This window comes from Neolamprologus brichardi, chromosome 23 (assembly GCF_056152115.1).
Source record: "Neolamprologus brichardi isolate AB-2024 chromosome 23, ASM5615211v1, whole genome shotgun sequence".
Lineage (NCBI taxonomy): Eukaryota > Metazoa > Chordata > Actinopteri > Cichliformes > Cichlidae > Neolamprologus > Neolamprologus brichardi.
The window spans coordinates 20,620,067-20,635,564 of NC_142125.1; the positions used below are offsets into that span (position 1 = coordinate 20,620,067).

At 40.4% G+C, this 15,498-nt stretch overlaps 1 protein-coding gene across 2 annotated transcripts; it reads left to right on the top strand.

Moving 5' to 3' along the window:
• Positions 1–7,006: 7,006 nt before the first annotated feature.
• On the top strand, positions 7,007–7,858 carry LOC148096102 (putative C-type lectin domain family 20 member A). 2 transcript variants are annotated; one of them, XM_087836315.1, is made up of 2 exons: positions 7,007–7,688; positions 7,803–7,858. In XM_087836315.1, the coding sequence occupies exons 1-2, from the start codon at positions 7,007–7,009 to the stop codon at positions 7,856–7,858; spliced, it is 738 nt and encodes a 245-aa protein (XP_087692441.1). The 2 variants fall into 2 exon arrangements, with proteins under 2 accessions (XP_087692441.1, XP_087692442.1); XM_087836316.1 differs by having other exon boundaries at positions 7,806–7,858.
• The last annotated feature ends 7,640 nt before the right edge of the window (positions 7,859–15,498 follow it).

Below are 15,498 nucleotides of genomic sequence, written 5' to 3' on the forward strand. Positions count from 1 at the left end.
CCAAGTTTAGGTGTAGTTTATCGTTTATCGTTGTGCTGACTTTTTACAGTCAGTTACAATAACTCGTACTGCGTACTAGCTAGTATGACGGAGTTTCTGTACAGCTGGGTGGGTGCTATGATGTTACTGATAGTGAACTTTATTTTATTCATAAGGTTAGTTGGTAGAGTTGCCAACCGTTCTGTAAAATACGGAATTGTCCCGTATTCGGAGAAAATATTACGCGTTTTGTATTGAGCTGAAAAGTTTGTCCCGGACTTCAGTTACAATGAAAAAGACACAAAGCTGGAGTTATTCTGTGTCATTACGCTGCAGCTGCCTCTTCTCTCATTCTCCCCCTCCCTCTCCTGTTGCTACTTCAATCATGAAACTGATCAATGATCAGCTGATCGGCTTTTCTCTCTTGTTTGTTTATCACCCACTTTGCTCCAGAAAGAGGAAACCAGCGGATGTCGCGCTAAACAACAGCAGCACGTTTGATCAGCTTTTGTTAAAATTGATTTAATATTAATTTCTAGTATCAGCTGAGGTTTGCTGGAGCCACAGCTGTAAAAGCTGCTGGTCATGATGTCGGTTTGGATATGTGGTGAGAGGGAAACACGAAGATGAAACCAGGAGATGTCCTTACTGAATCATCAGCGCTGAACAGGTGATGGAGAAACAGGTTTACCTTTTAGGTGACATGAATGAGTTGAAGGGAAGTTATGAACTGTTTCTGAGAGAAAAATAACACCAGGATCCTTTTCTAAGTAGCTGACAGCTGGTAACTGTGCAGGGGCGGGTCTAGCAAAGTTTTGCCAGGAGGCAGGTGTCACACAGTGGAAATCTGTATTTATCTTGTACATTGGTTTTATTCTAATTTTTAGTGTCTATTTATGAGTGCATTTTTTATTTGCATGATTTTATTGTTTCTATTGCGTGTTTGTATGTTGATATTTATATTGCATGGTTTTATCCACTGTGGACTGGCTGCACATGGGACAATTTAGCTAATAGGGATCACCTGCTGAGGCATGGGTGTGTCCAGAGGTGGCCTATCAGCTGTGCAAAGACCTTTCAAAAGCAGGCTAGCTGAGCACTGGGATGAGAGAGGCACCAGATATGAGGGGGAATGTGTGGAGGCCACGTGAAAAGAGGGACCCGCTGCCTAATTGTGGGGGTGTGACACCAAACCTGGAGACAGATCGGCCGACGTGACGTGGCGACCCAGCTCTGTGCCTCATTTTCCCCACACAACATTATTACTTCTTTCATTCATTGTTATTAAAATATTTAAAACTTGTTGTTTTATTATTATTGAGATTTCTACAGTTTAAATTTTCTCCTTTAATACGAATGTCTGGTTTTCACATACAGTGGAACCCCAACTTGTGAAATGAATTCGTTCCCGAGTGAACGATAGGCCATAGGCTAATTGTTAATTGCAACAACAATATATCGTTCAAGTGGAACAGCGAAGTGCAAGTACGAAAGCCAAGGGGGTTGTCACATGATTCGGAAGGAATTGTGGGCATTCTAGGCTCAGCCAATCAGAGCCAGCGGATTTCGTTACGCGGGCATTTTGCAGTAACACAGGCAGAAATAACTGGCGTTAAGTCCCTTTGTAACTTTAATTTTTTGTTAAATGGGGTATTCGTAAGTCGGGGTTCCACTGTATTAAAGAAATATATTTTTTTAAAAAAGGACAAAAAGTTGATTTTTAAGTTACAACAGGACCTTTCTTTAGGTTCCACAAAACTGGCAATAAAGAATTTTAAATTATTGTAATTTAGCTGTAACTAACTGTGTATGACCCTCAATTCACTTACAAAGACAGTAGGAGACAACCCGTGTGAGTGGCAGCATTTGTGAGTAGGGTCTCCACTGTCGTTTACTGGGTGCAGCCGGGTTGGGAGAGGGTCGCCATGGCTATAAGCCAGGGCCCTCCTGGGACCATTGTTCTGGCTTCTATTTGTTATTTTACAGGGTGCCGACGCAAGGGGAGCTGTGGTGGCATCGCAGGATGGACTCGGGTGCAGAATGCAAGCTGGGAAGGGATGTGATGGGCCCAGTGGAAAGACAAGAGGATAGGAGGCTCCTCCTCATCTGCCGAAGACAAGGCTGGCGTGGACTCCGCTCTAAAGAAGGAATTCCTGGACTGCTGGTGGACCCATAATGAACATGTGGCATACTAACATTAGGGGGAATTTAGTGAACGTAGAAGATTGTATTTTTACTAGTTTTAGCATTGGGTTTGTTTATTCCTGGGGGGTTTTAGCTATTAATAACATTTTATCATGTATGTTTTTAAGGGTGGTTTTTATTTGTGCTCTGTGAGTTTGTCGATGAGTTTGTTTCCAATGATGTCATTTTTTGTTTTTCTATTTCTGCTTTGACTTGCCCATCCATTTTCTTTTATTTATTAAATTCTGGTTTAGGGAGGCTGAAGCCTATCCTTGCACAAGTTGCCGGGCTAACAAAAAGAGTGGGTGGTGACTAAAAGATTAAGAATGCAAATAGGGGAGGCAGAAAGGAGCATCCTTGTGTGGTTGGGCTAACCCCTAGAGGCTCGAGGCTAAAGAGCTCTACTACTAAAGAGTATGTTGGATTAATTGTAACCCTGCAAAAATAATAATGGTATTTGTTTTCTTCAGATGACGTTAATCAAAAAACTAACAATGCTTTGAGAAAAAAAACTTTTTTTTCTGTTATTATTATTTTCATATTTGCTTCTTGGACTTATTAAACTTATTTGTGGGATGCCCAGAGACTAGTTCAGTCAGTGCATGATAAACATTTTGACTGGATGAAACTTAAATTTGTTCTCTTGTCATCTTCATTTGTTCTCCAAGTATGATGATGTAACATGAAAACAACTTTGTCCTGTCAACCAAAAATATAATTTGTTTGTGTCCTGTGAACCTAATCAGCCCTCGTGCTTTTCCTTAAGCAAATTTTAAAAATTTGGTTGTTGTGCTTGTTGTCATTGACCATGGGCTTCATCAGTTCTTCTGTATTTCCAGATTGCACTGAAAAGGGCATCATTTAAGTGTAAGATGTTTAGAAGAAAAGGTAACTCAATGGTTCGTTGTCATGGTCCATGCACCGCTGGCACAGGTTGTTGAGTATGGTTTTGGACTTATTTGTTTCTATGAAAGAATAAATTAACTATGTTGTATTTCCTGATTCTGTTCCGGGCATGTTCATGTATCTAGCTCATGTTTATATTTCATACATCACTGGCTGACGTCACAACATGGCATGAGTGATAGCTCACTCAGCTAGTGAGGATAGGTTATTAATGATAGGTTAATAATGGTTGATAGGTTAATAATAATATCCTCACTAGCTGCATGTCTTTGGACTAAAGACCCCGATGGTGGAATTCAACTCAAGACTTTCTTGCTGTGAGACAATAGTACTAACCACATGGCCACCCCTATTATTATAATTGTTACTATTTCAACTATTATTAGTAGTACCATCTCTATCATTAAGTTCCCTATGCAAGGCACACTTACTATTATTGTTATTATTATGGAGGTACTGAAAAACAAAAAAAATGAGGCATAAGTGCATCTAATTTGTTCTTCTGTCTAATAAAAAATGTTTGAAACATAGTGCGAGGAGTGACATTAACTCTTGGATTGGAATGCCAGTGTGACAACTAATATGAAAACATTAATGCTGAATTACAAGTTTTATACTTTAGTTGACATTACTGTGCACTGCAGTGTCTGGCATGCTGTTCGACACATACAAGAAGTTATATAATGCTGTCCTACAGTTCAGGAAACACAGATTCTCTTCCAACCTAAAGAGACAGTCCATATGATTTAAAGACTGGACTCTCCAACCCCACGCATTGTTTCTTTTCTTTAATAAAATGCATTTTATGTGCTTTAAATAAATCTTCAGCTGTGGAGTGTTTATGTCCTGGTGACCAGCTTGGCAGCACCTGGGAATTGGAGTTAATGGCAGGCTGCACGATTTCCCCTCTGGCATTTATAATGGCAATGGAGTTGGTCATGCGGGCATGTCGGTGGGTAGTGGGAGGTGAGAGACTCAAGAGCACTGTTCCCTCTAAGCTGAGCACGTGAGCAATCGCGCACTGCTAACACAGTCTCCGCGCACAGAAAATCAGCAAAATAAAATAAATACATGTATTTACTTTAATTCCAATTCAGACTGGATTTTTTTTTGTGCGCAGCGCAGATTTTCTGTGTGGGGAGACCATGTGAGCAGTGCGCAACTGCTCACGCGCTCAGCTTAGAGTGGCCTTCGTCTTCCTCCCATTAGAGCCTACATGGATGACATGACCATCATTACAACAACAAAACCATGTACTAGGCGATTGCTACAGAAGCTCCAGGAAAACATCGAATGGGCAAGAATGGAGTTTAAGCCAAGTAAATCTCACAGCATCTCCATCATAAAAGGAAAACTGACAGCCAATCAATTCTATATCAGTGGAGAACAAATTCCAACAGTATTACAGAAGACCATAAAGAGCCTGGGATGGTGGTATAATGCAGACCTCAATGATACTTGGCAACTAGAACAATTAAGGCAGAACTTGGCTAATGATCTCCAGCGGATTAACAACACTGCACTCCCAGGGAAACTGAAGCTCTGGTGCTTTCAGTTTAGGTTATTACCCAGACTACTGTGGCCTTAGACAATGTACGAGGTCTCACTCAATCATGCAATCGACTAAAGAGGCTAGTGAGCTCCTACGTTAAGAAGTGGCTCGGACTTCCCAAATGCCTCAGCAGCGTTGCACTCTATAGCGACGGGATGCTGGCATTGCCAGGTAGAGGGGTTTAAATGTGCAAAAGCGAGGCTTGAGAGGCACTGCTCCCACCCTAACAAGGGAGGAAGTGGACCCCGGCCACATCTAAGCTACAGGCCAAATCTGCACTTTGGCATTGTGACGTGGTTGGTCACATCCAACAGAGCACAGGAGGATTTGGTCTTGGAGCAGTAACACCTCTGTGGCAACAGGCATCTGTAACTGAACTTCAAAAAATGGTAGTGGAAAAGGTGCGAAGACAGGAGGAAACAGCCAGACATGCTAGAGGTTCGGAAAAGACCCAGCCTGCCCCCTGTGTACAGTCCCAGCCACACTCAAGCACATCTTAGTTGGTTGTATGACTAGCCTTACTCAGGGCAGATACACATGGAGACACAACCTCTTCCTCAGGTGTCTAGCTGAGAAAGTTGACCACAAAAGAGAATCCATCAATGCTCAACCTTTCACCAACCAAGAGGAGTGTCAGTTTTCATCAGCATTTGTCCGGGAGGGAGACAGGCTGAGGACAAGCCCTTCAACCCCGGACCTGGGCCCGCTGAAGGTCGCCAGGGATTGGCAGATGCAAGTGGACTTGGAACAGAGGCTAATTTTTCCCACAGAGATCGCAACAACTACTCTGCGGCCAGACCTTGTCCTTTGGTCTAACTCCCAAAGACTTGCGTAAGTCATTGAGCTGACGGTACCATGGGAGGAAGCAATTGAGGAAGTATTTGAGCGTAAGAAGCTGCGGTATACCAACTTGGCAGCTGAGGCAGAAGACAGACACTGGAAGATCAAGGTGCGCCCAGTGGAAGTGGGGTGCAGGGGCTTTGTTGCCAGTACAACAGCAAAACTGCTGAGAGAGATTGGGATCAGAGGACAGGCACAACGGCAGGCTGTAAGAGAACTGGCTAACACTACTGAGAGGACCAGTCACTGGCTATGGCTAAAAAGGGCTGACATCACATGTCATGCGTTTTGCATATCTACTGTGAAGTAAGGCAGCACTTATGCTTTACCCTAAGAAAATTCTAAATTTGTTTATTTTTCTTGTCCTAACAACTTTAGGAAATATACCTCAGCATTAGTGCTGATATGTTAACAGATAAAAAAAAAGGGAGGCTAAGTCGCTGAGTCTTATCTGTGCTGTTTCACCATCATCCTGTCTGTAATCTGGGAATTTTCTGTATTGTTATATTTCTATATTTCTGCACCTTTAGGCAACTGTTGATTTGCTTGCTATCAGACTCTTGAACAGCTGACCTGTTTTAACAGTAATAATAATTTTTGTACATCAGGTCACCTTACATATCGAACCAGCATATTAAGCTCAGAGCTCTTTTGCACACAAATGTATTTATTTTTTTTGTCTCAATTTATTTGTTCATACTATTTGTATTTATCTGTTCTAGTTCTATCTGTACATATTAACAGGCATCTGTGTGTGGACAGTAGAGAAAGAATTTCATTGTACAGAGAAATGCTTTTCTTTGTACACATGACAATGAACACTTTGAATCTTGAATCAATATAAATGAAATCAAATTGATCTGAAATTAATATATTATCAAAATAAAATAAAAACACATATTTGTGGATCTAAATTGGCCACAGGTGTAGTTGTTTTGTCACAATGGTGTTCTGTCTGTCTGTCTTAGCCATGCAACAGACTGGTGGTGACCTGTCCAGTATGTACTTCACATATATATATATCTGTAAAGTTAACTTGAACTGAAGTGATATGGCTTCAATTTCTCCTTCAATAATTTCTCTTTATCTCTTTATTTATTTTCCAGTGAAATGCTATGACAATATAAAAAACGACTTGCTCTCACTGCAGAATAATATGGTTTGTTTGTTTGCCACCCATCCCTTGTGCTTTGCCTTAAGCAAATTCTTAAATTTGTTTAGGGCGTCCTCTTCCAATAACCTTTAGATTTATGTCTGTCTGTGTATGTTTCAAAAGGCTATTATTATTAGTAGTAGTAATATTATTTCCTTACTCTGGAACCCCTATAACAACACCAACTACCAACATGTCAGGAAATATTTGTGTGGTTAAAAATAATTTCTCTGAATTTACTTAAAATGCTTTAAGCTCACTCAACTTGTGATTATTGTGTGGTTAAGAGAATGAAAGGGCCGACCTATATGCAAATGCATGTATGAAGGACAAGCATAAAAGGTGACAGCTCCAGAACAGATTTAACAAATCTTTTTAAATCAACGAAAACAATGGACAGACTCTTCACTTACATCCTGTTCCTGTTGAGTTTGTCTGGGACTTTTAGTAAGAGTAAGTACATTTTCATCAAAGATGAGAAGACTTGGAATGAGGCTCAGAATTACTGCCGGGAAAGTTACACAGACCTGGCCCCTGTTAGTAATGAACAGGACTTGAACAAACTTCAGAAGATGAAGCCCTCAGGCCTTGTCTGGGTAGGACTGCAAAGAATTTCAGGCACAAATAATTGGACCTGGTCAGGAGGTGGACCAATGGAGGTTGCTTGGGCAGATAAGCAACCCGACAATGGCAATTCAGATACCAATGGCTATATCGATGGCAATGGACTGAGTGATGGAAAAGAAGGTGATAGTAGACCCTTCTTCTGCTACAGTCCAAAAGTGGTGAATGAGAAAAAGACTTGGGAGGAAGCTCTGGAGTACTGCAGAAACACCTACAGTGACCTCGCCAGTGTGGCATCAGTGACCGAGATGTTGCTGATACAGAGAGAACTGAAAAAGCAAAACACCACAGGTCCCTTCTGGATTGGATTGCATTTCTTCTTTAAAGACTGGCTGTGGGTGGACGGCCAGGAGCTGCGCTACGCATCTTGGGGTCAAGGGGTAAAACCAACATGTCCAGAAGTCCAGAGTGCAGAGTGTGCAGCCTTACAGGCAATGAAATGGTCGGCCAGTGACACAACCTCGGCTTCTTCTGGCACGTCTGTCATTGGAAGTGTTTATAATTTTTTAGCAAATACTGTGTGGAGAGATAATGCAACTCTTGCTTCAACTATATATAATGGAGGAGGTGTCTGGGGGGCTCATAACTGTGAGGAAAAACTTAATTTTATTTGCTATTGAGCAAGTTTGCAAAATTAATTTGAATTACCCTTTAATAATTGTGGTTGCTATACTTTGGATGTAATTTCTGTTTTGCTCCTTGTGGTGTGTTTGATTCTTTTCTTTCTTTCTATGGTAAAGGGGCACTTGATCAAATTAAAGAGTGCTGAATAGATTTGAAAACATCAAAACAATAAACACAGAAAGCAAACTTTGGTAAATAAAATGTTATAAGTAAATACAAACGAGATTAGAGTAATGTCTATATTTCAAAATTAATAAAAAGTCAGGCTGAAGAGGGAGGAATTAAGTTTAGTACTATTATTAGTACAATTATAGTTCAAACTATACATCAAACTGTACATGAAACTGGTGTACATTCAAGCAGCATTTTTAATGTAGCACAGAACACACACCATTGAGCAAACAGGTTGTTAATTTACTGCTAAACTGCATTAAAAATGATTTAGCAGTGACAGGTCACACAAGCTCGTATGTTTGACACTGGACACATTTTGAAGTTGGCCAACAGTGGAATGCGTTACTTGCAGTGGCCGCCCTCTTCAATCACAGAATCTCTGTGAAGTTTGCAAAGCAACACACGTCGTCTCTGGTGACAGCGTTTAATTATGCTAGACTTTTAAAAAGCAACAAAAAGCAACAGTGGTGCAGAGAGTCCAAATACCTATGTGTACAAAAGCTGCTTATCTCTGCACAAAAGCCACTGGATTTTTACAAGAGACCGCAGTTTGCTCAGAGTTTTGAGATCTTCCCTATTTCATTAAAAATGCTTTTTTGATATGTCAGTTTTGATGTCAATAGTTAGCAATGGATAGATAAAAGCTAAAGATATAATGGTACAATATATGGGCTACAAAAGGTCCAGCAAGGTTTGACGCTCTACCTTGTTGGACGCTGGCTGTGTCTGGGTCTGAGTCTGACACCTGCTGGACACTTTATATAACTACCTTTGTGTGCAACTGTGTGCCGTTGATCTGTTTCAACTTACTGAGGAATGGATCAGTATATTTTATTTACTTTAATTTTGCATAAAGATAAACCATAAAAATGAAAATGAAATTTACAAACAAAAGCAGTGAAGATGGTCCAAAAAACTGTGTATACACAGGCTGGTCGATTTTACAAGACCACTGTTTGTGTAACATGCAATATAAATGCACCTCAAAGAACGTGCAGCTAGTGGACTAATGTGGACAATCATGTCTTTACCAATTATTAAGAAATGACTGTTGCTAATTTTGGTAATGACAATAGAATACATAGGGTCAAATATAACTGCTTTTTGGGAAAAATAATTGGAAGAAATTAGAAGATATCAGTTTGTTGTAATGTAAGCTTTACCACAGTGAAAATCTGTTCAAGCAAGATTTTCACTACAAAGCTGTCAATATAAGAAGTCACTTTCTGGATGTAACCTATGGATATGTAACCACCTAACTATCTAAATAAATAAATAACCACAAATCACGTGTTTTGTGAGTTTTTTGTTCTTGCATGATTTTATTTATCTAGTTCTTTTCAAGATAAATATCACAAAGTGCTCCACAAAAAATGCTGAAAAACCAAATAAGACGCATCTATGCATTTTTCTTCCACTTATTCAGTTCAGCACCACAGGAGGTGGCACACAAAGGGTTAACCGATGGCACGAGCATAGCTGGACTGGCCTGGTGATTTTTCGTTTTTATGGGCTGACGGACGCTGGAACTTCAGGTAAGAAATTATGACCTGCAGTCTGTCTGGGTCAGATATAAACCAAGTTTAGGTGTAGTTTATCGTTTATCGTTGTGCTGACTTTTTACAGTCAGTTACAATAACTCGTACTGCGTACTAGCTAGTATGACAGAGTTTCTGTACAGCTGGGTGGGTGCTATGATGTTACTGATAGTGAACTTTATTTTATTCATAAGGTTAGTTGGTAGAGTTGCCAACCGTTCTGTAAAATACGGAATTGTCCCGTATTCAGAGAAAATATTACGCGTTTTGTATTGAGCTGAAAAGTTTGTCCCGGACTTCAGTTACAAAAGACACAAAGCTGGAGTTATTCTGTGTCATTACGCTGCAGCTGCCTCTTCTCTCATTCTCACCCTCCCTCTCCTGTTGCTACTTCAATCATGAAACTGATCAATGATCAGCTGATCGGCTTTTCTCTCTTGTTTATTTATCACCCACTTTTCGCCAGAAAGAGGAAACCAGCGGATGTCGCGCTAAACAACAGCAGCACGTTTGATCAGCTGTTGTTAGAATTGATTTAATATTAATTTCTTGTATCAGCTGAGGTTTGCTGGAGCCACAGCTGTAAAAGCTGCTGGTCATGATGTCGGTTTGGATATGTGGTGAGAGGGAAACATGAAGATGAAACCAGGAGATGTCCTTACTGAATCATCAGAGCTGAACAGGTGATGGAGAAACAGGTTTACCTTTTAGGTGACATGGATTAGTTGAAGGGAAGTTATGAACTGTTTCTGAGAGAAAAATAACACCAGGATCTTTTTCTAAGTAGCTGACAGCTGGTAACTGTGCAGGGGCGGGTCTAGCAAAGTTTTGCCAGGAGGCAGGTGTCACAAAGTGGAAATCTGTATTTATCTTGTACATTGGTTTTATTCTAATTTTTAGTGTCTATTTATGAGTGCATTTTTTATTTGCATGATTTTATTGTTTCTATTGCGTGTTTGTATGTTGATATTTATATTGCATGGTTTTAATCCACTGTGGACTGGCTGCACATGGGACAATTTAGCTAATAGGGATCACCTGCTAAGGCATGGGTGTGTCCAGAGGTGGCCTATCAGCTGTGCAAAGACCTTTCAAAAGCAGGCTAGCTGAGCACTGGGATGAGAGAGGCACCAGATATGAGGAGGAATGTGTGGAGGCCACGTGAAAAGAGGAACCCGCTGCCTAATTGTGGGGGTGCGACGCCAAACCTGGAGACAGATCGGCCGACGTGACGTGGCGACCCAGCTCTGTGCCTCATTTTCCCCACACAACATTATTACTTCTTTCATTCATTGTTATTAAAATATTTAAAACTTGTTGTTTTATTATTATTGAGATTTCTACAGTTTAAATTTTCTCCTTTAATACGAATGTCTGGTTTTCATATATAGTGGAACCCCAACTTGTGAAATGAATTCGTTCCCGAGTGAACGATAGGCCATAGGCTAATTGTTAATTGCAACAACAATATATCGTTCAAGTGGAACAGCGAAGTGCAAGTACGAAAGCCAAGGGGGTTGTCACATGATTCGGAAGGCATTGTGGGCATTCTTGGCTCAGCCAATCAGAGCCAGCGGATTTCGTTACGTGGGCATTTGCAGTAACACAGGCAGAAATATTGGCGTTAAGTCCCTTTGTAACTTGAATTTTTTGTTAAATGGGGTATTCGTAAGTTGGGGTTCCACTGTATTAAAGAAATATTTTTTTTTTAAAAAGGACAAAAAGTTGATTTTTAAGTTACAACAGGACCTTTCTTTAGGTTCCACAAAACTGGCAATAAAGAATTTTAAATTATTGTAATTTAGCTGTAACTAGCTGTGTATGACCCTCAATTCACTTACAAAGACAGTAGGAGACAACGCGTGTGAGTGGCAGCATTTGTGAGTAGGGTCTCCACTGTCGTTTACTGGGTGCAGCCGGGTTGGGAGAGGGTCGCCATGGCTATAAGCCAGGGCCCTCCTGGGACCATTGTTCTGGCCCCTATTTGTTATTTTACAGGGTGCCGACGCAAGGGGAGCTGTGGTGGCATCGCAGGACGGACTCGGGTGCAGAATGCAAGCTGGGCAGGGATGTGATGGGCCCAGTGGAAAGACAAGAGGATAGGAGGCTCCTCCTCGTCTACCGAAGACAAGGCTGGCGTGGACTCCGCTCTAAAGAAGGAATTCCTGGACTGCTGGTGGACCCACGCTGGAGACAACGCATGTGAGTGGCAGCATTTGTGAGTGGGGGTCAAAGTCAAAGTTTGCAGAACTATGAACGCAGTGTTACGGATTCAAATATTGGAGATGGATACAAGAGGAAAACCAAAATAACAACACTGGTCCGGCCGGGTTGAGTCAAACGATGATTTTAATGTACACGCGTGGGAGATGGACACCGTACGCAGACAGCATCAGATCTCAAAATGGTGGAGCATTGATCAAACTCTTATAGCCTCTAGTGGCCCCCACCTAATCATCAGAGCCTAAACATTCACATTCTTTCTCTCACACGGCGCCTAAGCTACGACCTTGGCTGCCTGTTTATCTGCTCCTGCTGAGATGGGGCAGAATGCTCTGTTCTCTTCTAATCAGACAAATAAGGCGATGACTTTCTGCGAACAGTATTTCTTATAATTCAGCAGTATAATCCATCATAAAACAATATCATTCATTCACAATAAATCAGCAGTCTAATGTAATGCAAATCAGTTTAACAAATGTAATAGTTATCACCTTCTTCAAATTCAGGAGAATAATGCAAACTAAAACTACATAATGATTCACAATCTTTAATTAGGGGTCTAACATGGCATAAAGTAATATTATAATCCCACAGCAGCTGGAATCCTAGCTGTGCGTGTTCAGGGAGCTTGCATTTTCACCTGCTGGACATCACTACCAGACAAGCAGAGGTGGGTCGAGTACCCAAAAATTGTACTCAAGTAAGAGAAGCATTACTTTAAAATATTATTACTCAAGTAAAAGTGAAAAGTAGTCTTAAAAAAGTTACTCAGGTAAGAGTAAAAAAGTACTTGGTGAAAAGACTACTTAAGTAGTGAGTAACTGTTTGAAATGTCTGATTTATTTTTTAAATAAATGCTATCAGACAAACAAAAATAAATAAATATACAAATTTTAGTATTTTCAAAAGGAATATATGTAAAAAGATCAACAAAATAAGGCACAACAATTCTAATTTCCAGATTTCATTTTTTCACAACTTAAAGCTTTTTTCACCAATACCCACAGTAAATAATATAAATATATAAACAGTGCACACAATTTCCAGTGACAAGATATGCTGTAAACTTTATATTCATTTTTGCTCCAAATGGCACAGCAGCCTCAGAGAAAACATTAGAATGAGGCATCTTCAACATATGTACATACAAGGCAGCTCAGTTTACCATAAGTTGTTTGGGTGTGCATTTATTTCTGCATCTTTAGCAAAAATGTGCCATTTCTTAACTCAGTGAAGTGATGGTTAAGCTTCAGCAGCAGTTTGCTCTCAAGGTTCTTTCTGTGAAGCTGTGACTGTTTAGCAGTGAACAGGAGTCCTGCATGACTAAGAAGTCCTTCACAAGCTCCAGATGCATGAAGAGCTGTATTGATTTTGATGGACAGCTTCTTGATGTGAGGAAAGCCATGCAATAGATCCACACCTCCAGTGAATGGACATGAAAGGTACCTCTCCAGCTCCCCTGTTTCTGGCTTTCCTGACCCCATGGATCCATCATCTTTGTTGGTAGGCCGCTGTCTGTGCTGGCCTCATCCAGCTCTGAGTCTAGGTGATGTCTGATGAAGTTGAGACCTGTGGAAAGATGTATGGTTTTCAAAAGAATTAGGTCTGGTCATTATAGTGCTGTATACACTGCCAAGCTGTGGATGTTTGGCAAGAAGATTTGATCACACTGGAGATGGTTTTTACTAACTCTTCTCCTCCTCACAAAATTATCACGACTACAACAACCATGAAAAGAGTTGGATGGACATTGCTGCTCAATTGCAGCTGCCTGGTCAATGTTTTTCATTAGTAATTTAGCAAAGTTGATGGTGGTGGTGTGTGTGTCTGTAAGACAGAGAGAGGGAGAGCGAGAGACAGATTTTGTATGATAAGCTTTATGTTATGGACGCACAGTTTGAGCACTCAGGTCTCATCAGAGCATCAGGCCGTATAGTGTGAGACCCTGCATCGTGACCTATGAACTTCTAACCTCTGCGATTCAATTGTACAGTTTGAGCAGGAGCTGAATATTTAGAGAAAACTTACCGTTTCCTCAGGTTACACGAGCTGAGTTTTTTCACGCTGAAAAGTTGTTATTTTGGCTCACACTGAAGACACCGACGCTGAAGACATAGCTGTTCTTTTGTACTGCTTTTAAGCGAAACATTCTTTGTATGTGAGGCCAAGGGTGTTCATCCTCTTCAGCTCTAGGGTAGACGACTGGCTCTGCCATGTTTTCATGTGTTTCTTCTTTCCGTGTGTCCGCCACTTTGAAACGCCTGGGCCGCTCTGCCCGCCACAGTATCAAACTGGTCATGTGACTGCATGGCCACATCTGATTGGTAAAAAAGTTACCGGAAACTCCACTGGCGGCATGTTATCTAATGTGTTAAACTAATTATTTTTTTAAAGTAACGCGTCAAATTTTGCAAATGTAGCGGAGTAAAAGTACAGTTTCTTCTTCACAAATGTACTCAAGTAAAAGTAAAAAGTATCGTGCAAAAAAGATACTTTAAAAGTACATTTTTTTCAAAAACTTACTCAAGTAAATATAACGGATTAAATGTAACTCGTTACCACCCACCTCTGCAAACAAATTTAACTGTCTTCAGAACATTGCAGAGGCCTTATTGACAGTATTTGGTTCTACATATCTGTGTGAGTTTTTTCTCTCACACGGAGAGTGACCTCAGGTAGCCGTCTGAATGCTGGACACTTGGAGACCTTTGTCTCTGAGTAGGAGACCAGAGATCACATTAACATACGTATCTCTGTATTAACAAACATGCCATATTGGCCCAGTTTATTTTTCTTATCATTGTTGTGAGGAGACCATAAATAGCATTTGCATTTTTTTTTTGCTGTTATGGAGTTCTTGTTATGGATAAAAAGTGTTTCAAAATAGCTGATAACTATTCGCTGATAGCTGCCAACATCTGCGAACAAATATAATCCTATAAAGTTCTTCTATATAGTGTGTAACTGTTGATATAGAGCGTTATTACATTTATTGCTAATGCAATCATATGGCACATTAACTTCTGACAAAATTTTTGATGGCACTCATCATCAGAAAGGTTGCCGACCCCTGCTGTAAATTGTGGAAGGACAGATGCAGTGCCATGGCACACACTGTCATCTGTCCTTTGGTGAGATGATGTAGCCAGTAAGGCATCAGAGTTTCACAATGCTGGTGCTAAAATCCCCAGGAAAATCAGAGATTATTAAGATTTCCAGCAAATTGGTAACAATGATGGATGATTGATACTAGCAATAATAGGTCAATAAAATCAAAAGAAAAAGTAAATCAAATAAATTCAGTAAAACAAAAATAACTCACACGGACCACCCGGGGTTCTTGAAGATGCTATTTGTCAATAGTCTAGTTTATGTCGTGTTCAAATTTTTTCACAAGGAAGTAGGAAGAAATATCTCTTGTTTAAAAGATTTTATTTACTTTAATTTCAAGTGTGATGTGTAAGCATGCTGCAAAACCCTCTGTGCTCTACGTTTACCCTTCAATTTTTAAAATCCAGACATAGCACCAGACAAAGCTTTTTACCCTCAAACACGGAGCACCAACACGTTTATGAGCACATTTGCATTGTGCATAAAAAAATAATAAAAGAGCTTTATTTAATAATTTTCAACCCTAACACCTAACAGGGCCTGACCTGTATTGTGTGGAGGCAGATTGATTTTACTGATATAGACAGGGA

Coding starts and splice junctions, on each gene's coding strand:
- LOC148096102 (XM_087836315.1), top strand. CDS start 7,007: ATGGACAGACTCTTCACTTACATCCTGTTCCTGTTGAGTTTGTCTGGG. Junction 7,689..7,802: donor GGCAATGAAATGGTCGGCCA/GTGACACAACCT, acceptor TATATAATGGAG/GAGGTGTCTGGGGGGCTCAT.